Below are 18,682 nucleotides of genomic sequence, written 5' to 3'. Positions count from 1 at the left end.
GGAGGTTTAGGCACCCGTGGGGGGAGATTAGGGCTATGCATCCCCCCAGGAGGGTTAGGTTTAGGATTAGGCACCCTTGGGGGGAGATTAGGTTTAGGCACTAGGCGGGAGGTTAAGGTTAGGCACCACTAAGGGAGGGTTGGGGGGAGAGGGGTAGGGATAGGGTACTTACCTTCCCTGTCGGGATCTTCTCCCTTCTCTATCCAGCCACTGGTATTTCATAACCATTCCCTTCCAGACTGCTCTATCTTTTCCAAACACAATATAGCAGATTTATATAGGAAGACCGATTCTGACAGAGGACCTGGCTTGTACAGAATTTGGATATTTTGTTATATTTGGCATTGGCCACATCTTTGCATCTGCACCATTCCTATCTATCCCCCTGTAAAAATAGCTGTCATCACTATCACGCACATTTAAAGCAGTCCTGCCAATGGTGCAATGTCTGAAATCTGCCTGATCTGCTCCTATGCTCGCCCCAGAGAAGTCCAAAACTCCATCTCCATGCCCGTGTGCTAATGACTTATTCCTGCCAAGTTTTACAACTTAACTCTGATGATAGTTCTTGCTTTTACTTTCATAGGTAGGGACTAATCTCAGCCTCTATCCCAAGGTCTACAGGTATCTTCTGACATCACCCTCTATCCCAAGGTCTACAGGTATCCTCTGACATCACCCTCTATCCCAAGGTCTACAGGTATCTTCTGACGTCACCCTCTATCCCAAGATCAACAGGTATCCTCTGATGTCACCCTCTATCCCAAGGTCTACACGTATCTTCTGACATCACCCTCTATCCCAAAGTCTACAGGTATCTTCTGACGTCACCCTCTATCCCAAGGTCAACAGGTATCCTCTGACGTCACCCTCTATCCCAAGGTCTACACGTATCTTCTGACATCACCCTCTATCCCAAGGTCTACAGGTATCCTCTGATGTCACCCTCTATCCCAAGGTCTACAGGTATCCTTTGACGTCACCCTCTATCCCAAGGTCTGCACGTATCCTCTGATGTCACCCTCTATCCCAAGGTCGACAGGTATCCTCTGATGTCAGCCTTTATCCCAAGGTTGACAGGTATCCTCTGATGTCACCCTCTATCCCAAAGTGTACAGGTATACTCTGATGTCAATCTTTATCCCAAAGTGTACAGGTATCCTCTGATGTCAGCCTTTATCCCAAAGTGTACAGGTATACTCTGATGTCACCCTCTATCCCAAAGTTTACAGGTATACTCTGATGTCAGTCTTTATTACAAGGTCTAGAAGTATACTCTGATGTCACCCTCTATCCCAATGACTACAGACAAATTGCTAATTTCAGCCACTATCTAAAGATCTAAAGGTATACTCTGATGTCAGCCTATCTCCAAGGACTCCATGTATACTGCTAATCTCAGTCTTTGCTCTAGGACTACATGTATACTGCTAATCTCAGTATCTACCCAATGACTACAGGTATACTCTGATGTCAGCCTCTATCCCAAGGACTACAGGTACACTCTGATGTCAGGCTCTATCCCAAGGACTACAGGTATACACTGATGTCAGCCTCTATCCCATGGACTACTGGTATGCTGTGATGTCAGCCTCTATCCCAGGGACTACATGAATACTCTGATGTCAGCCTCTATCCCAAGGACTACAGATATACTCTGTCAGACTGTATCCCAAGGATTACAGGTATACTCTAATGTTAACCTCTATCCCAAGGAATACAGGTATACTCTGATGTCAGTCTCTATCCCAAGAACTACAGGTATACTCTTGTCAGCCTCTATCCCAAGGACTACAGGTATACTCTGTCAGCCTCTATCCCAAGAACTACAGGTATACTCTGTTAGACTGTATCCCAAGGACTACAGGTATACTCTAATGTCAGCCTCTCTCCCAAGGACTACTGGTATACTGTTAATCTCAGTCTCTACCCAAGTACTACAAGTATACTCTGGTGTCAGCCTTTTACCCAAGGACTGCAGGTATACTGCTAATCTTAAACTCAATCCCAAGGGCTGCAGGTACAGTATGGTCTGATGGCAGCCTCTTTCCTATGTACTGCAGGTATACTGCTAATCTCCAAAGGACTACAGATATACTCTGATGTCAGGCTCTATCCCAAGGACTACAGGTATACATTGAATCATTGGAATGGTTGCTGACTTGACCTTCACCTGTTATGATGTCAGCCTGGGTGTTAGCCTGGTCGACTGTGATTGGTTTGACAGCAGTTTTAATCAGGTGCTGGCTCTTGGGCCTGTGTGGGTTGTTCTGTTCTGACTGAGTCTCCCACAGGATTCCATGTCTGGCTGGTCTCTGGTTCTAGCTGTTTGCAAGCTGCCTAGGAAGGATTGCTGGTTTCTTCATATGCTAAGTATCCTGGATACATTCTATTACATATTATTGCTAGCAGATGTACACCTGGCTAATATACTACTCTGGATAGTCCCTGTGTTTTGAAATAGCTTATCCTGCAGTTTGCTGTGTATATAAAGAAATTACTGAGTTTTGCAATTACTCTCATGTTTATGGAATTATCACTATTACTTAATGTACATATTACTAATGTAGTGAAAATAAAACTGCGTACCCATTTGTTAGCTGCTTAACTATTAGTAGCTAAATTGAATACTTGTGTGTTACTAGCTTGCAATGACATTACCTGCAGGAGAGTATTCTAGTAGTCACTCTTTAGGAGTGCTATTTATAGTAAAGTACAGCATCAGTTCGCTTTAGACAGCCTTCTTCTGTCTAGTTTGGGAAGCTAAGCAGTAAGGGCTTGGGTTTATTCCTGGACGAGAGACCTCATGGAGAATCTAGGTGGAGTTCTTAAGGGGGGTATCCACTTAGCAATTTAACCAAGCGATTGCACGATAACGACGTCGTAATCGGGCATGTTTTGGTCGGAAGCGACCAACGATGTGCCTGGTCGCTTCCGACATCGCCCATACATGCTGGTCAACCTGACGATCCCATCAGGTTCAGCATGTGCGGGGATGTGGGATGTGCCTGGACTGAACGAGTGAACGTTCAGTCTAGGAACATCACTAGATATACAAACGAGAGCACGATTGCAATGTTGTAATCATGCTCTCGTTTGTATATCTGTAAGTGGATACCCCCCTTGAGAGTGTCATATTCCTATAACTATGTTTTGATACCTGTGCTTCCTGCACTGTTATTACTTTAAGGAGCTCATTCAGACCCGCTCGCACCCAGCGTATGCAAATTCAGCTAAGTGACGGCAAAGCATAACCACGCCCACTATGTCTTGGCGTGCGATCACTTTGTGTATGCATTCGCCCACCAGCCTGTCTTAAGACGCCCACTTGCGCACGTCGTCTCCAGGAAGGGTATGCAACCATTGGTCCATCGGATGCGATCGCAGCGCTTGAGGTCGACTATACCCTGCCACAAGCACTGCGATCACATCAGTGTGAAATACAACCAGGTGACGTGTACAATGACGCTGCCTGTTAATTATGCACGCCTCTGAAACGTCGTTGAGACGCTCAGGCGCGCCTACGTTCACATCTACACTCCCCCGTTTCTAGCAGCCAGCCCCTGTCACCACTCCTGTCACTCACTCTGCTGGGCTGTCTATGCGCAGCGAGCAAACGCTGCAAATATCGCTTCCCGATATTTCGCACTGGTTCACGCACGCGCCCTGCGATGCATATGCATGCGCAGATTGCGAAAATCGGCCAGCTACGAGCGAACGCATCCTAGCGAGCGGGTCTGAATCAGGTCATAAGTGAGAAGTCCAGGCGGCAGCAGAGTAACTACGAACAAGTGTGTGTTCTGAAAAAGGGGGTTGTTGTTGGTGAAAGGCGCTTGTTTAGGTTTTGACAGTGCAAAAGTTCATCAGGTATCAGGTAACAAACCGCCACTATTACAGGAACTGACATTATGGAACCCCAGCAGATGAATGTAGTACAAGAGTTAATGAGTTAGGTGCAGTCATTGACTCATTGACTCATTACGTGCAGGAATTGAAGGTTGCAGTCCAGGAACAAGTTGCTTCAAGAGCCTCTGAGACTTTATCTCCTGAGCCTAAAATTAAGTTGATGATCAGTTGTATGAGGTATGTTATTTTGGGGCAAGGGTTTTCAATGGATCCTGCTAAAATCCGCTCCATTGAGGATCGGGCCAAACCAGTGGTGGCTCCTCTCACAAATAAGACTAAATAGGGGGCTCATCCTTCCGATTGGGATTGTGAGTCAGAGTTAGCTTTTATTTCTCTAAAAAAGGCCTTCATGACTGCTCCAGTGTTACTTCATCCCAATTTAGATGCTCCCTTTGTTGTGGAGGTTGATACCTCTGAGGTGAGCGGTTTTGTCTCAGGTCAGGGAGGAGGACAAGAAGTTGATTCCGTGTGCCTTTTTCTCTAGGAAATTTTCTGGACCCAAGCTCAATTACGATGTTGGTAATCATGAGCTCTTGGCCATAAAATGGGCTCTGGAGGAGTGGAGACATTGGTTGGAAGGAGCAAAATATAAGATTGATATTATACTGATCATAATAATTTGCTTTATATTCTGGATGCCAAGAGGTTGAATTCCAGACAGGCCAGGTGGGCACTTTTTTTTCCCCAGATCTAATTTTACCATTTCATTTCGGCCAGGTTCTAAGAAGTTGAAGACTGATGCGCTGTCCAGAAGCTTTATGCATACTCATACTGAGGTTGTTCCAGAGATTCCCATTATTTTGCTTGAAAGAATTGTTCTGGGTTTGGCTAAAGAGTTAGATCAACAGTTGAGGACTTTACATAGTCAGGTGCCTCCTGAGTTATCGGCCAATCTTTTGTTTGTTCCCGACTCCTTGCAGAGAGCAATTTTGCAGGAGGTACATTGTAGTAAGGTTTCAGGACACCCTGAGATCTTTAAGACTCTTAAATTGTTATCTACTGGAGGTACGTCTGGTGGCCTTCTATGAAAAATGACATTAGGGAATTTGTTCAGGCTTGTCCGAATTGTGGTTCGAGTGAAAGTCACTAGAGGTCAACCTGTAGGCCTACTGACTCCGTTACCTATCCTCGATAAACCATGGATACATTTATCAATGGATTGTATTGTTGATTTACCTGAATCCATGGAATTTACTGTTATCTGGGTAGATAGATTTTCAAAAATGGCACATTTTGTTCCTTTGGATGGCTTGCCTTCTGCCAGGGAGTTGGTAGTGTTATAGCTGTACTCGGCTGGTCAAGTCTGGACTGAATCATTGGAATGGTTGCTGACTTGTTCACCTGTTATGATGATATCAGCCTGGGCATCGGCCTGGTCGACTGTGATTGGTTTGCCAGCAGTTTTAATCAGGTGCTTGCTCTTTGGCCTGTGTGGGTTTTTCTGTTCTGGCTGAGTCTTCCACTGGAATCCATGTCTTGCCTGGTCCCTGGATCTAGCTGTTTGCAAGCTGTCAAATGCTGCATACACACGTAAAGATTTTCTGTCCAACCATCCAACTAGATGATTGGTTGGAATGAAAATCTGGTAACGTATGGTAGTAAATGATGATCAGTAATTTGCTCCTGAATGCCAGAAAACAGATGAAAATGATCATTCAGACAAGTTTGTTAAATGTTTGATCTAAACAATTTGTTCAAACAACAGTTTTTGTCCATTTTCCGGCGTTTGGGAGCAAATTGCTGATTGTCATTTGCTGTCATACCTTACCAGATTTTCATTCCAACCAATTAACTGGTTGGATGGTTGGACAGAAAATCTTTAGGTGTGTACCCAGCTTAAGAAGGATTGCTGGTTACTTCATCTGCTACAGTAAGTATCTTGGATACATTCTATTACACATTATTGCTAGCAGATGTACATCTGGCTTATAAACTACTCTGGACAGTCCATGTCTTCTGAAATGTTTTATCCTGCAGTTTGCTGTACTGTATATCTAAGAAAATTACTGAGTATTGCAATTACTCTCATGTTTATTAGATTATCATTCTGGAATTAATATTATTGCTTAAGAATGTATATATTAATGTAGTGAAAATATAACTGCATACCCTTTTGCTAGTTGCTTAAGATTAAGTAGCTAAATTGAATCCTTGTTTGTTACTAGCTTGAAGTGATGTTAACTTCAGGAGAGTATTCTGGTAATCACTGATTAGGAGTGCTACTTGTAGTACTACATAAATTAGCTTTAGACAGACTTTTTCTGTCTAGTTTGGGAAGCTAAGCAGTAAGAGCTTGGGTTTGTTCTTAGATGGGAGACCACCTGAGATACTAGCTATACTTCCCTATATGAGTTCAGAGTATCCACATTTTTTGTCTATATTTTGATACCTCTGCTACCTGCACTGTTATTACTTTAAGTGCAAAGTCCAGGCAGCAGCCGAGTACCTACGAACAAGTGTGTGTTCCGGGAAAGGGGTTGCTATTGGCGAAGGGCACTTTGTTTAGGTTTTGACAATGCAGGAGTTCATCAGGTATCATAACACTCCCAAGGACTACAGGAATAGTCTGTCAGCCTCTCTCCCAAGGACTACGGGTATATTCTGATGTCAGCCTCTCTCCCAAGGACTACAGGTATGGTTTAATGTCAGCCTCTCTCCCAAGGACTACAGGTATGGTTTAATGTCAGCCTCTCTCCCAATGACTACAGGTATGGTTTAATGTCAGCCTCTCTCCCAATGACTACAGGTATGGTTTAATGTCAGCCTCTCTCCCAATGACTACAGGTATGGTTTAATGTCAGCCTCTCTCCCAATGACTACAGGTATGGTTTAATGTCAGCCTCTCTCCCAATGACTACAGGTATGGTTTAATGTCAGCCTCTCTCCCAAGGACTACGGGTATATTCTAATGTCAGCCTCTCTCCCAAGGATTACAGGTATGGTTTAATGTCAGCCTCTCTCCCAATGACTACAGGTATGGTTTAATGTCAGCCTCTCTCCCAATGACTACAGGTATGATTTAATGCCAGCCTCTCTCCCAATGACTACAGGTAATTCAATGTCAGCCTCTCTCCCAATGACTACAGGTATGGTTTAATGTCAGCCTCTCTCCCAATGACTACAGGTATGGTTTAATGTCAACCTCTCTCCCAATGACTACAGGTATGGTTTAATGTCAGCCTCTCTCCCAAGGACTACGGGTATATTCTGATGTCAGCCTCTCTCCCAAGGACTACAGGTATGGTTTAATGTCAGCCTCTCTCCCAATGACTACAGGTATGGTTTAATGTCAGCCTCTCTCCCAATGACTACAGGTATGGTTTAATGTCAGCCTCTCTCTCAAGGACTATAGTTATACAGCTAATCTCAGTCTCTACCCAAGATGTAAAGGAATAGTCTGATGTCAGCCTCCATCCGAAGGATTACAGGAATAGTCTGATGACAGCGTCTTTCTCAAGGATTACAGGTATCCTCTGATGTCAGCCTTTCTATCTCTAGATCTGCTGGTATACTGCTAATCTCAGCCTCTAACTCAAGAAATACATGTATTTGTGTTATTTTAGCCTATAAAGAACTACAGGTATACTTGTAATCCCAATCTCTAGTACAAGAATTACAGGTATACTGGTAATCTCTATCCCTAGCATAAGAACTACATGTATACTGGTAATCTCTATCCCTAGCACAAGAACTACAGGTATACTGGTAATCTCTATCTCTAGCACAAGAACTACAGGTATACTGGTAATCTCTATCCCTAGCACAAGAACTACAGGTATACTGGTAATCTCTATCCCTAGCACAAGAACTACAGGTAAACTGGTAATCTCTATCCCTGGCACAAGAACTACAGGTATACTGGTAATCTCTATCCCTAGCACAAGAGCTACAGGTATACTGGTAATCTCTATCCCTAGCACAAGAACTACAGGTATACTGGTAATCTCTATCCCTAGCACAAGAGCTACAGGTATACTGGTAATCTCTATCCCTAGCACAAGAACTACAGGTATACTGGTAATCTCTATCCCTAGCACAAGAACTACAGGTATACTGGTAATCTCTATCCATAGCACAAGAACTACAGGTATACTGGTAATCTCTATCCCTACCACAAGAACTACAGGTATACTGGTAATCTCTATCCCTAGCACAAGAACTACAGGTATACTGGTAATCTCTATCCCTAGCACAAGAACTACAGGTATACTGGTAATCTCTATCCCTAGCACAAGAGCTACAGGTATACTGGTAATCTCTATCCCTAGCACAAGAACTACAGGTATACTGGTAATCTCTATCCCTAGCACAAGAACTACAGGTATACTGGTAATCTTTATCTATAGCACAAGAGCTACAGGTATACTGGTAATCTCTATCCCTAGCACAAGAACTACAGGTATACTGGTAATCTCTATCCCTAGCACAAAAAACAAGAGATATGGTAAGATCTTACCTTTGTTATCTCTGTTTCTACGAAGTCCATAGGGTCCACAGGGTTGACCTTGGGGTTTAGGTTGGGAACCAAATCCGGGCACCACGCAGTTGAAGCTTTTAGCTCCCAGGATGCACTTGGGTCCACTCTCCCTATAACCCCGCCCCCCCCAGCCAGAGGCACCTCAGTTTGTAAGTAGCCAAAGGCAGGAGGAGGAGAGAAAAAGAGAGAGAAAACTGGAACACTCTAGAACCATACTCACAGAAAAGGAGACTGGAAACCGGTGACCAGTAACACAGCCCATATGAAGCCAGGTGCGTCAGGGCGGGCGCCCTGTGGACCCTATGGACTTCGTAGAAACAGAGATAACAAAGGTAAGTTCTTACCATATCTCTTGTTTTCTACTTCAGGGTCCATAGGGGGTCCACAGGGTTGACCTTGGGGATGTCCCAAAGCAGTTCAATCAAGGGTGGGGACGCTCCTGTGCTGAGAGGAGAATCCGTCGCCAAAAAGGAAGCATCCTGAGAGGCAAAGGAAACCAATGCCTAAAACCTTAAAAAGGTGTGGACAGAATACCACGTGGCCACCTAGTAAGGCAAAATAGCCGAGGCGCCACAGCGAGCCGCCCACAAGGGTTACATGGCCCGAGAAAAAAACAAGCATCAACAACATAAAGGCCTACCCCTGGGTAAGCCCCTGAGGAAAACATACAAGGCCATCCAGCCAACATTTAGTTATAGGCCGGCCATCCTTTCCTGTGAAAACTAGAAATCCCAGACCACCAATAAGGAGTCCGATTTCCGTAAGGAGCTTGAACGGATCACATAAATCCAAAGAGGCCGGACAACAGTCAATGAGGCCACACCAGCCGAGAGGACTGGGGGCTGAATGGCTGTACCATATGTTCCAGAATAATATGGAACCTAAAAACCACATTAAGAAGAAACACAGGGCGAGAGCAACTCACACCCTGACATGATGCCCTCCAGAAGAGGGAGCCACATGATAACGCTCCCAAGTCAGACACTCTCCTGGTTAATATAAAGACCCTGAGAGCAAGAGAGAGCCTAAGCAATAGACCATGTAATGGCTATCACAACCAGCGGTTCCATCGACTGTCCCCGGAGGGAACGAAGAACCACTACTAACTCCCAAGGAGTCCCTAGGGAGGACAAATGGAGGCAGAGGCCAGAAAACACACCAAAGGAAGAACTGGATACCAGAGTGGAGCAATTCCATATCTTAACCATACCGACAGTGCAGAGATCCGCACTGTCAGGAAGGCCAGGCCGAGGGTGAAACCGAAGCCAGCCGGCAGGAATGCCAGAATATCTGGAAATCCTGGACACCGGAGTATCATATCGACAGGTACGATACCGTAAGAATTACGTATGCCACAGTCTGTGGCAGATCCCAGCAAAGTCTGGCCTGTCTGCTCTAAACATCTCAATGAAGACAGAGCCAGGGAAGCCCTAGGACCACAGCAGGGGCGCAGTCATAGACAAACGATCCAGGTCCAGGGAAAAACAAGGACCCTGAGACAACAGGTCCAGATAGTGAAGCAGTAGGAACGGAGCATCGATGAGAAGACTCCGAAAACCCAGTACCAGCGACGTCTGGGATGAACTGGAGCCCCCAGAAGGAAAGCCCCTCCGTCTCGAATTAAACTTCCGAAGACCTCGAGGAAGAAGGGAGACCGGAGGACACAGGTACACAAAGTGGAAGGACCACTTCACTGACAGAGTCACTGAAGGTAGCTTCAGTACTCCTAGAGTTGGACTGTAACACCGGTAGTGTGTAATAGAGTCAGAAGGCCATGAGGACCAATCACCTCAGGGAGGCCCCCTCTGCTCACCAGGAGTTGAAACCTCTCTTGGAGAAGAGACTAGTCCCCGGGATGCACGTCGTGACGGCTGAGGAAGCCCGCTTCCCAACGGAGAGCTCCCGGAATGAACACTGCAGAGTTGGCCAGGAGAAGACCCTTGGACTATGTGACAATGTATGACATTCCTGTCATTGCCACCGAACTACCAGTGTTGCCTAGATGGAAGCCACTGTTGTGACACTGTTGGACTGAACCTATGCAGGTTTACCGTGACATAAGGTTTAGGCCAGAGTGAAGGCCCAAGACAGCCGAAAGTTCCAACAAGTGGCAGGGCGGAAGCGACAGACACTGCCTGCAGCAAAGAACACCCTGGACGAGATGGCCATAGCCACCCGGACAGAGACTGACTCGCCTCCGGAGAGAGCATCATCGTCCGAACAGCGATCCGATGGAAAAAACTCGATCCATCTGGAGAAGAGTCAATTATGGCAAGGCCTGGAATGGAACTGATCACATTCCCCCCTCCCAAAAGGTAGACACTCTGGGAGACCGCGCATCACCAAGAGTAATGACATATGTCGACCGCGTAGACATCCGCACACTCCAAGTTGGAGAGCTTGTCTTACGCCAGAAAAATTCCCAGATTCCTGAGAATCCAGCAGTGCTCCCAGATGAAGAATACTCTGTGAGGGATGCAGGGAGGATTTTTCTCCGGTGACTAATTATCTGTGCCGAGAAAAAGTCACGGATATCCTGACCCGGCGGTAAAGGACCTCGGTGATCCTGCTAAAAGCAGGATGACGTCCAGAGAAAGGAGCATTCGGATACACTGAACAGGTGAACCGTCAGAAAATCCGTAAAGCTGGTAAACCCCGGTGGAGTTAAGGACAGTCCCAAAAGGCAGAGCCCGAAACTTGCAAGTTTTGCTGTGGCACAGCAAACCTGAACCCCTGCTGATGAGAGGGCTCTGTATGTACCCGTAGGTACGTATCCTGAATACTCAGATATACCCTAAAGTCCCCAGGCTCCAAACGTCGTATGATGGAGCAAGGAGGATTCCACCTGAGTCCAGGCACCCTTGGAATCTGATTCAGGGATTTGAGACAGAGTATAGGCAAATGAAGGACCAGTCAGTCACTGCCCCAGAAAGAAAAAAGAACAACCAGTCCCTCGCTGAGATAGTGAGACTGGCCGAAATAGCTCTGCTTACCGCAAAGGCTGTATAGCTTTCTGGGTTTGTAAGGCCCTGATCGGAAGAAGGGCCCGTGTAACAACGCCTGTGAGGAGGCCGTCTGAGCAATGAGAGGCCGTTGAGAATCAGTATCTCACTCACTCACTCACTCTGGAATCCCCCAGATGTAGACCTGCCCCGTCAGGCTGAAGGCTTATCCTCCGGCGTAGAAGCAGGGCCGTCCAGAAGTCCTGGACAGCTCGGAACTAGATATGGTGGCCCCCGTGGAGGCCAACAGCCTAGGAAAAAACAGGCCTTTAGGCTGACCCTGAGGACAAAAAGACCTAACAGAGTTAGTCCGAATGTAGTGGGAGTAGCTAAAGACGGCATCTCTCCATTAGTGATACTGCCAATGATGCAACAATCTTGTCAAGGCCGGACCAAACAAGATCTTCCCCATGGTAGGAGACTGCACCTCTGCTTTCCCATAACGCAGCCATAGGGTATTGCGGCAGATACAGACGCAGCCGAAACCCTGAAAGTTAGAAGACCGGCATCCAATGTAGGTAATCCCACATATGACAATTGCATTTTGAATCCCAGACGTGTTGAAGGGGAAAAACGTTACAAATGCATCAGCCCAGCATGCAACAGTATTAACCAACCATGCGATGGCCATGGTAGGACGGGCAACAGACCCTGAAAACGAGTACATTGATTTCAGGTAAAGTTACCACCTACGGATCCGTAAAATCCGTCCAGGCCGGGATGGGAGGCATATTAAGGCCTGTAACCCGACGATTAACATACAAATCCACCCCAGAAGGAGATTTCTTTTACTTGTGAGGACCTTCAGGGAATGGGAAACAGGAGGCCTTTGTGACCCCTCGTATCTGGCGACAGCCAGACTCCCGCCATGAGATCCACCCGCTGGGCAGAAACGAGGAATGTATGATACAGGTGCAGGATCGACATTCTATATATCCAGAATGAACCTGGCTACCAGCCCCAAAGCAGGAATAATAATACTTGAAATCGGCTCCCCCCATGTGAGGGGGAAAGAGCCGAATACACCCTCCAGTTCACGGCAGAGCCACTGGGAAGTAACCACAGGGCGTATATCACGCCATTTAGTATTTCGTAGAAAACGACATCCACCAGGGTGGCCGTTGTGGTAATCCCTGCAAGGGGAATGACAGACCGATGCGGTACCGGAGGTAATTCATGTACTGTGAAAAACCCCGGCAGGGAGCGATAGTCTGTGACACAGGGGTAAAGCACAAGTAATTGCGAGATACCCCGAGTTGAAAAGGGCAGTATGGTGAAGTAACCACAAGCGAGTTACGACAATGGGGCCCGCCCGGCGATCCTCAAAGGAGAGGATCCTGAGAAATAAACCGCCCAAAGGGGTCGTGCAAGGGGCCCGGCACCAGATGGCGCCACATACAAAACCTTTCTGAGTCAAATCCTCCGCACTAATACCTGCAGCACATGGCTTGCAGGATAGCAATAATGGGTGCAGTATCGTGCGCAATCTCCTGGTCAGATATATTTGACTATCTTGACGGAAATACCGGTCCTGACTGACGCTAAGATTAGCTGCAGGGACCCATTATCAGCGTATGCAACACACAGTTCCATCTAAAATATGGCAACGTGCAGCAGGCAACAGTATGTGACAAACCTCACAAATATTAACAAGTATATATATGCGAGGTCTCAGAACCACCCTAGGTACCCCTGTATTAGGGCAGATAAAGAAAAGGGATAGATATACACTGACAGGTGAGAAAAGCAGACAGTCAGCACTAGCATAAGTCACATACAATGCAGAAAAATATATATACATACATAAGCATGACATATAATATACTGCACAATGTCGCTACATTCAACTGCCCAGATTCAGTGTCTGGGAAGGCTATAGCGCTGTGTACACTCACCCACAATGGCCAGGTACGCAGGGGGACAGGACTCACTGACATCCTAAGAGCTCTGCAGCACCACAGAGAGATAATGGCCGCTGGAGACCTCAGAAGAAGCGTGGCCCGCGGAGGAAGCAGCTCAGCGAAGCCAGACTGCGTGTTGAAAGGCGCGCTGAGCTGAGGGGAGGAGCCGCTAGACAGGGAAGGCTTCCTCCCCTGGCTAGCAATTAACCCCCCGGGATGCCGGCTCCCGCTGCCGCTATAATCCCTGGTGGGCTGTGGACACGCGGGGTATGCCTCCATGGAGGGGGAGCCCGCCGCCACCGCTAGCGCCTCCGGTCTGTCCCCAGAGACCGGAGGCATAAGGCTGCATATTCACACGTGGATCACCACAAGCGGTGACCACGCGACTTACCTGTCCCCGTCGATCCGGCAGCAGCCCAGGGATTCCTCCAGAGTCCGGCTAGTACAGACTCTGGGGTCCCGCTGCGATCCCCAGATCTGTACTGGCGTCGCAGCACCGGCGGGGTGTAGGAGCGGCAGTTTAGACGTCCATTTTAAAATAAATTTTAAGCTTAGGGGCTGCTAATCAGCTCCCCACTCCCCGACTCCGGCCGGGCACCAACTTAAACTGAGGTGCCTCTGGCTGGGGGGGCGGGGTTATAGGGAGAGTGGACCCAAGTGCATCCTGGGAGCTAAAAGCTTTAACTGCGTGGTGCCCGGATTTGGTTCCCAACCTATACCCCAAGGTCAACCCTGTGGACCCCCTATGAACCCTGAAGTAGAAACTACAGGTATACTGGTAATCTCTATCCCTAGCACAAGAGCTACATGTATACTGGTAATCTCTATCCCTAGCGTAAGAACTACAGGTATACTGGTAATCTCTATCCCTAGCATAAGAACTACAGGTATACTGGTAATCTCTATCCCTAGCACAAGAGCTACATGTATACTGGTAATCTCTATCCATAGCATAAAAACTACAGGTATACTGGTAATCTCTATCTCTAGCATAAGAACTACAGGTATACTGGTAATCTCTATCTCTAGCACAAGAGCTACAGGTATACTGGTAATCTCTATCCCTAGCATAAGAACTACAGGTATACTGGTAATCTCTATCCCTAGCATAAGAACTACAGGTATACTGGTAATCTCTATCCCTAGCATAAGAACTACAGGTATACTGGTAATCTCTATCCCTAGCACAGGAACTACAGGTATACTGGTAATCTCTATCCCTAGCACAAGAACTACAGGTATACTGGTAATCTCTATCCCTAGCGTAAGAACTACAGGTATACTGGTAATCTCTATCCCTAGCATAAGAACTACAGGTATACTGGTAATCTCTATCCCTAGCATAAGAACTACAGGTATACTGGTAATCTCTATCCCTAGCATAAGAGCTACAGGTATACTGGTAATCTCTATCCCTAGCACAAGAACTACAGGTATACTGGTAATCTCTATCCCTAGCATAAGAACTACAGGTATACTGGTAATCTCTATCCCTAGCACAAGAACTACAGGTATACTGGTAATCTCTATCCCTAGCACAAGAACTACAGGTATACTGGTAATCTATATCTCTAGCACAAGAACTACAGGTATACTGGTAATCTCTATCCCTAGCACAAGAACTACAGGTATACTGGTAATCTCTATCCCTAGCATAAGAACTAAAGGTATACTGGTAATCTCTATCCCTAGCATAAGAACTACAGGTATACTGGTAATCTCTATCCCTAGCACAAGAACTACAGGTATACTGGTAATCTCTATCCCTAGCACAGGAACTACAGGTATACTGGTAATCTCTATCCCTAGCACAGGAACTACAGGTATACTGGTAATCTCTATCCCTAGCACAGGAACTACAGGTATACTGGTAATCTCTATCCCTAGCACAAGAACTACAGGTATACTGGTAATCTCTATCCCTAGCACAGGAACTACAGGTATACTGGTAATCTCTATCCCTAGCACAAGAGCTACAGGTATACTGGTAATCTATATCTCTAGCACAAGAACTACAGGTATACTGGTAATCTATATCTCTAGCACAAGAACTACAGGTATACTGGTAATCTCTATCCCTAGCACAAGAGCTACAGGTATACTGGTAATCTCTATCCCTAGCATAAGAGCTACAGGTATACTGGTAATCTATATCTCTAGCACAAGAACTACAGGTATACTGGTAATCTCTATCCCTAGCACAAGAGCTACAGGTATACTGGTAATCTCTATCCCTAGCATAAGAACTACAGGTATACTGGTAATCTATATCCCTAGCACAAGAACTACAGGTATACTGGTAATCTATATCTCTAGCACAAGAACTACAGGTATACTGGTAATCTCTATCCCTAGCACAAGAACTACAGGTATACTGGTAATCTCTATCCCTAGCACAAGAACTACAGGTATACTGGTAATCTCTATCCCTAGCACAAGAGCTACAGGTATACTGGTAATCTATATCCCTAGCACAGGAACTACAGGTATACTGGTAATCTATATCCCTAGCACAGGAACTACAGGTATACTGGTAATCTCTATCCCTAGCACAAGAGCTACAGGTATACTGGTAATCTCTATCTCTAGCACAGGAACTACAGGTATACTGGTAATCTCTATCCCTAGCACAAGAGCTACAGGTATACTGGTAATCTATATCTCTAGCACAAGAACTACAGGTATACTGGTAATCTCTATCTCTAGCACAAGAACTACAGGTATACTGGTAATCTCTATCCCTAGCACAAGAGCTACAGGTATACTGGTAATCTCTATCCCTAGCATAAGAGCTACAGGTATACTGGTAATCTATATCTCTAGCACAAGAACTACAGGTATACTGGTAATCTCTATCCCTAGCACAAGAGCTACAGGTATACTGGTAATCTCTATCCATAGCACAAGAGCTACAGGTATACTGGTAATCTCTATCCCTAGCATAAGAGCTACAGGTATACTGGTAATATATATCCCTAGCACAAGAACTACAGGTATACTGGTAATCTCTATCCCTATCATAAGAACTACAGGTATACTGGTAATCTCTATCCCTAGCACAAGAGCTACAGGTATACTGGTAATCTCTATCCCTAGCATAAGAGCTACAGGTATACTGGTAATATATATCCCTAGCACAAGAACTACAGGTATACTGGTAATCTCTATCCCTATCATAAGAACTACAGGTATACTGGTAATCTCTATCCCTAGCACAGGAACTACAGGTATACTGGTAATCTCTATCCCTAGCACAAGAGCTACAGGTATACTGGTAATCTATATCTCTAGCACAAGAACTACAGGTATATTGGTAATCTATATCTCTAGCACAAGAACTACAGGTATACTGGTAATCTCTATCCCTAGCACAAGAGCTACAGGTATACTGGTAATCTCTATCCATAGCACAAGAGCTACAGGTATACTGGTAATCTCTATCCCTAGCACAAGAACTACAGGTATACTGGTAATCTATATCCCTAGCACAGGAACTACAGGTATACTGGTAATCTCTATCCCTAGCATAAGAGCTACAGGTATACTGGTAATCTATATCCCTAGCACAAGAGCTACAGGTATACTGGTAATCTCTATCCCTAGCACAGGAACTACAGGTATATTGGTAATCTATATCTCTAGCACAAGAACTACAGGTATACTGGTAATCTCTATCCCTAGCACAAGAACTACAGGTATACTGGTAATCTCTATCCCTAGCACAAGAACTACAGGTATACTGGTAATCTCTATCCCTAGCACAGGAACTACAGGTATACTGGTAATCTCTATCCCTAGCACAAGAGCTACAGGTATACTGCTAATCTATTGCAAGAACTACATATATAATGCTGATCTTATCCTTTGTCAAAAGAAAGATGCGTGCTTCTGGTAATCAGTGGTTTAAGAAATAGATATATGAATATAGGCCCACATCACATACAGGAATAAGGAGCCTGCAGTCATCATTTCTATAAAAAAATGATGTGGTAATAATTTTACTTTGTTACGATCCTGCAGCCTAATCTATATAGAAACAGTACACACACATATTGTTATATAGCAATTATATAATGGGTTTTAATATTTAGGTGCACATAAAAGAGGAGATGAACTGCAAACAAGATCAGTGACTCATTAAATGATTATATAATTTGCTGTAAAATGCAGTGTATGTCTCCATAATTACTCCAGCACATAGGCAGCAGAAAGTGGCGTAACGAGCAGGTAGAAATGTCGTGATACTCATTATGAATGCGGCAGATCCATTACTGTTAGGCTCACTTACACCTGTCTCCCTGATAATGGCTTCAGAGGTCTGGGAAACATTTCTATCTCTTTGTCCTGATGAATATCATTGTGGTAATATAAAAATCATACCAACATAAATATACATATAGTATTCAATATACTATGACTGCACTAATGTAATGATATGCTAGCTTTAAAGTGAATACAATCAGATCACAAAAAAAAAAAGTCAATATGTCTCTGAAACTTTGAAACTCTCATTTAAAATGTATGAGCTGTAATCATATTTCAGTATATACAGGGAGGCACAATTTCTCCACTGCGTACGGCTCTGAATCAGGCTCTATGAATAGTCAGCATTGTCGTCTGTCCATAAGGCTGGCAATGCAGATAATCACGTTGTCCTATATTGTTGTTGGTCCTGTATGTCATAGATCACTGTATTATATGTGTAATATAATTCTCAAAGTTTAGCCGCATTGCTAGTCTCATAAATAAATGTTAGCTACTCCTAATGCTTTTTGCAGCTCTTTCGACAATATTCTCCTAACTTTTTACTGACTTGAGCGACATTATTGGACTATTCACAATTCTCTGTCATATTTATTATAGATGAACAACTTTTGAGAGAACTCGCACATTAGGAACGGACGATAACATGGCGCGCCACTGCATCCATCACTGAGGCGCGGGACAGAAGGGTCATTGGCGCGATTTTAGCACAGCTCGGTAAGGACACATCTGTAGTTGTTGCCAGGCAGCTGAGTTATGTGATACTGTACCTGCTGTGACAACGGGCTTCTTGGGTTTGTAGAAGACCTGGTCTCCTGGGTTGGCAGCGGGAGCCAGGTCTTGGCCTTGTCTTGCCAGCATGGGCTCATAGTCCTTCCCATCATAGTTTGCATCAAATAATTTTTTGAACCACTGGACAAATTCAAAGTTGTCCTGGAATTTCCCTTTCACTAGTCTTTCTACTGGGATAATCTGGAAAGAGAAGAGAAAGCGCTTAATGTCTACGTGTATATAGTACAGGTATACGGCACAGCTATGGCGGTGTTACTGCGTATTTTGGTGCCATCATATGAGGATACACAGTCATTTGGAATATGCTTATTATACTGAATATCACTAGTACCTAGTAAATA

General features: G+C 45.2%; 1 protein-coding gene across 2 annotated transcripts in view; it reads right to left on the bottom strand.

Moving 5' to 3' along the window:
* MAPRE3 (microtubule associated protein RP/EB family member 3) overlaps nt 1–18,682 on the bottom strand; it is a 227,278-nt gene that overhangs the window by 22,886 nt on the left and 185,710 nt on the right. For both annotated transcript variants that reach the window (XM_088460549.1, XM_088460550.1), the window contains exon 5: nt 18,320–18,521. In XM_088460549.1, the coding sequence (XP_088316675.1) occupies nt 18,320–18,521 (202 nt within the window). The remainder of the gene's footprint in view (nt 1–18,319; nt 18,522–18,682) is intronic.

Source organism: Taudactylus pleione, unplaced genomic scaffold (genome assembly GCF_031769625.1).
Source record: "Taudactylus pleione unplaced genomic scaffold, aTauple2 ptg000050l, whole genome shotgun sequence".
NCBI lineage: Eukaryota > Metazoa > Chordata > Amphibia > Anura > Myobatrachidae > Taudactylus > Taudactylus pleione.
The sequence above is the reverse complement of the archived record's forward strand: the minus strand, read 5'-3'. Positions and strand labels throughout refer to the sequence as shown.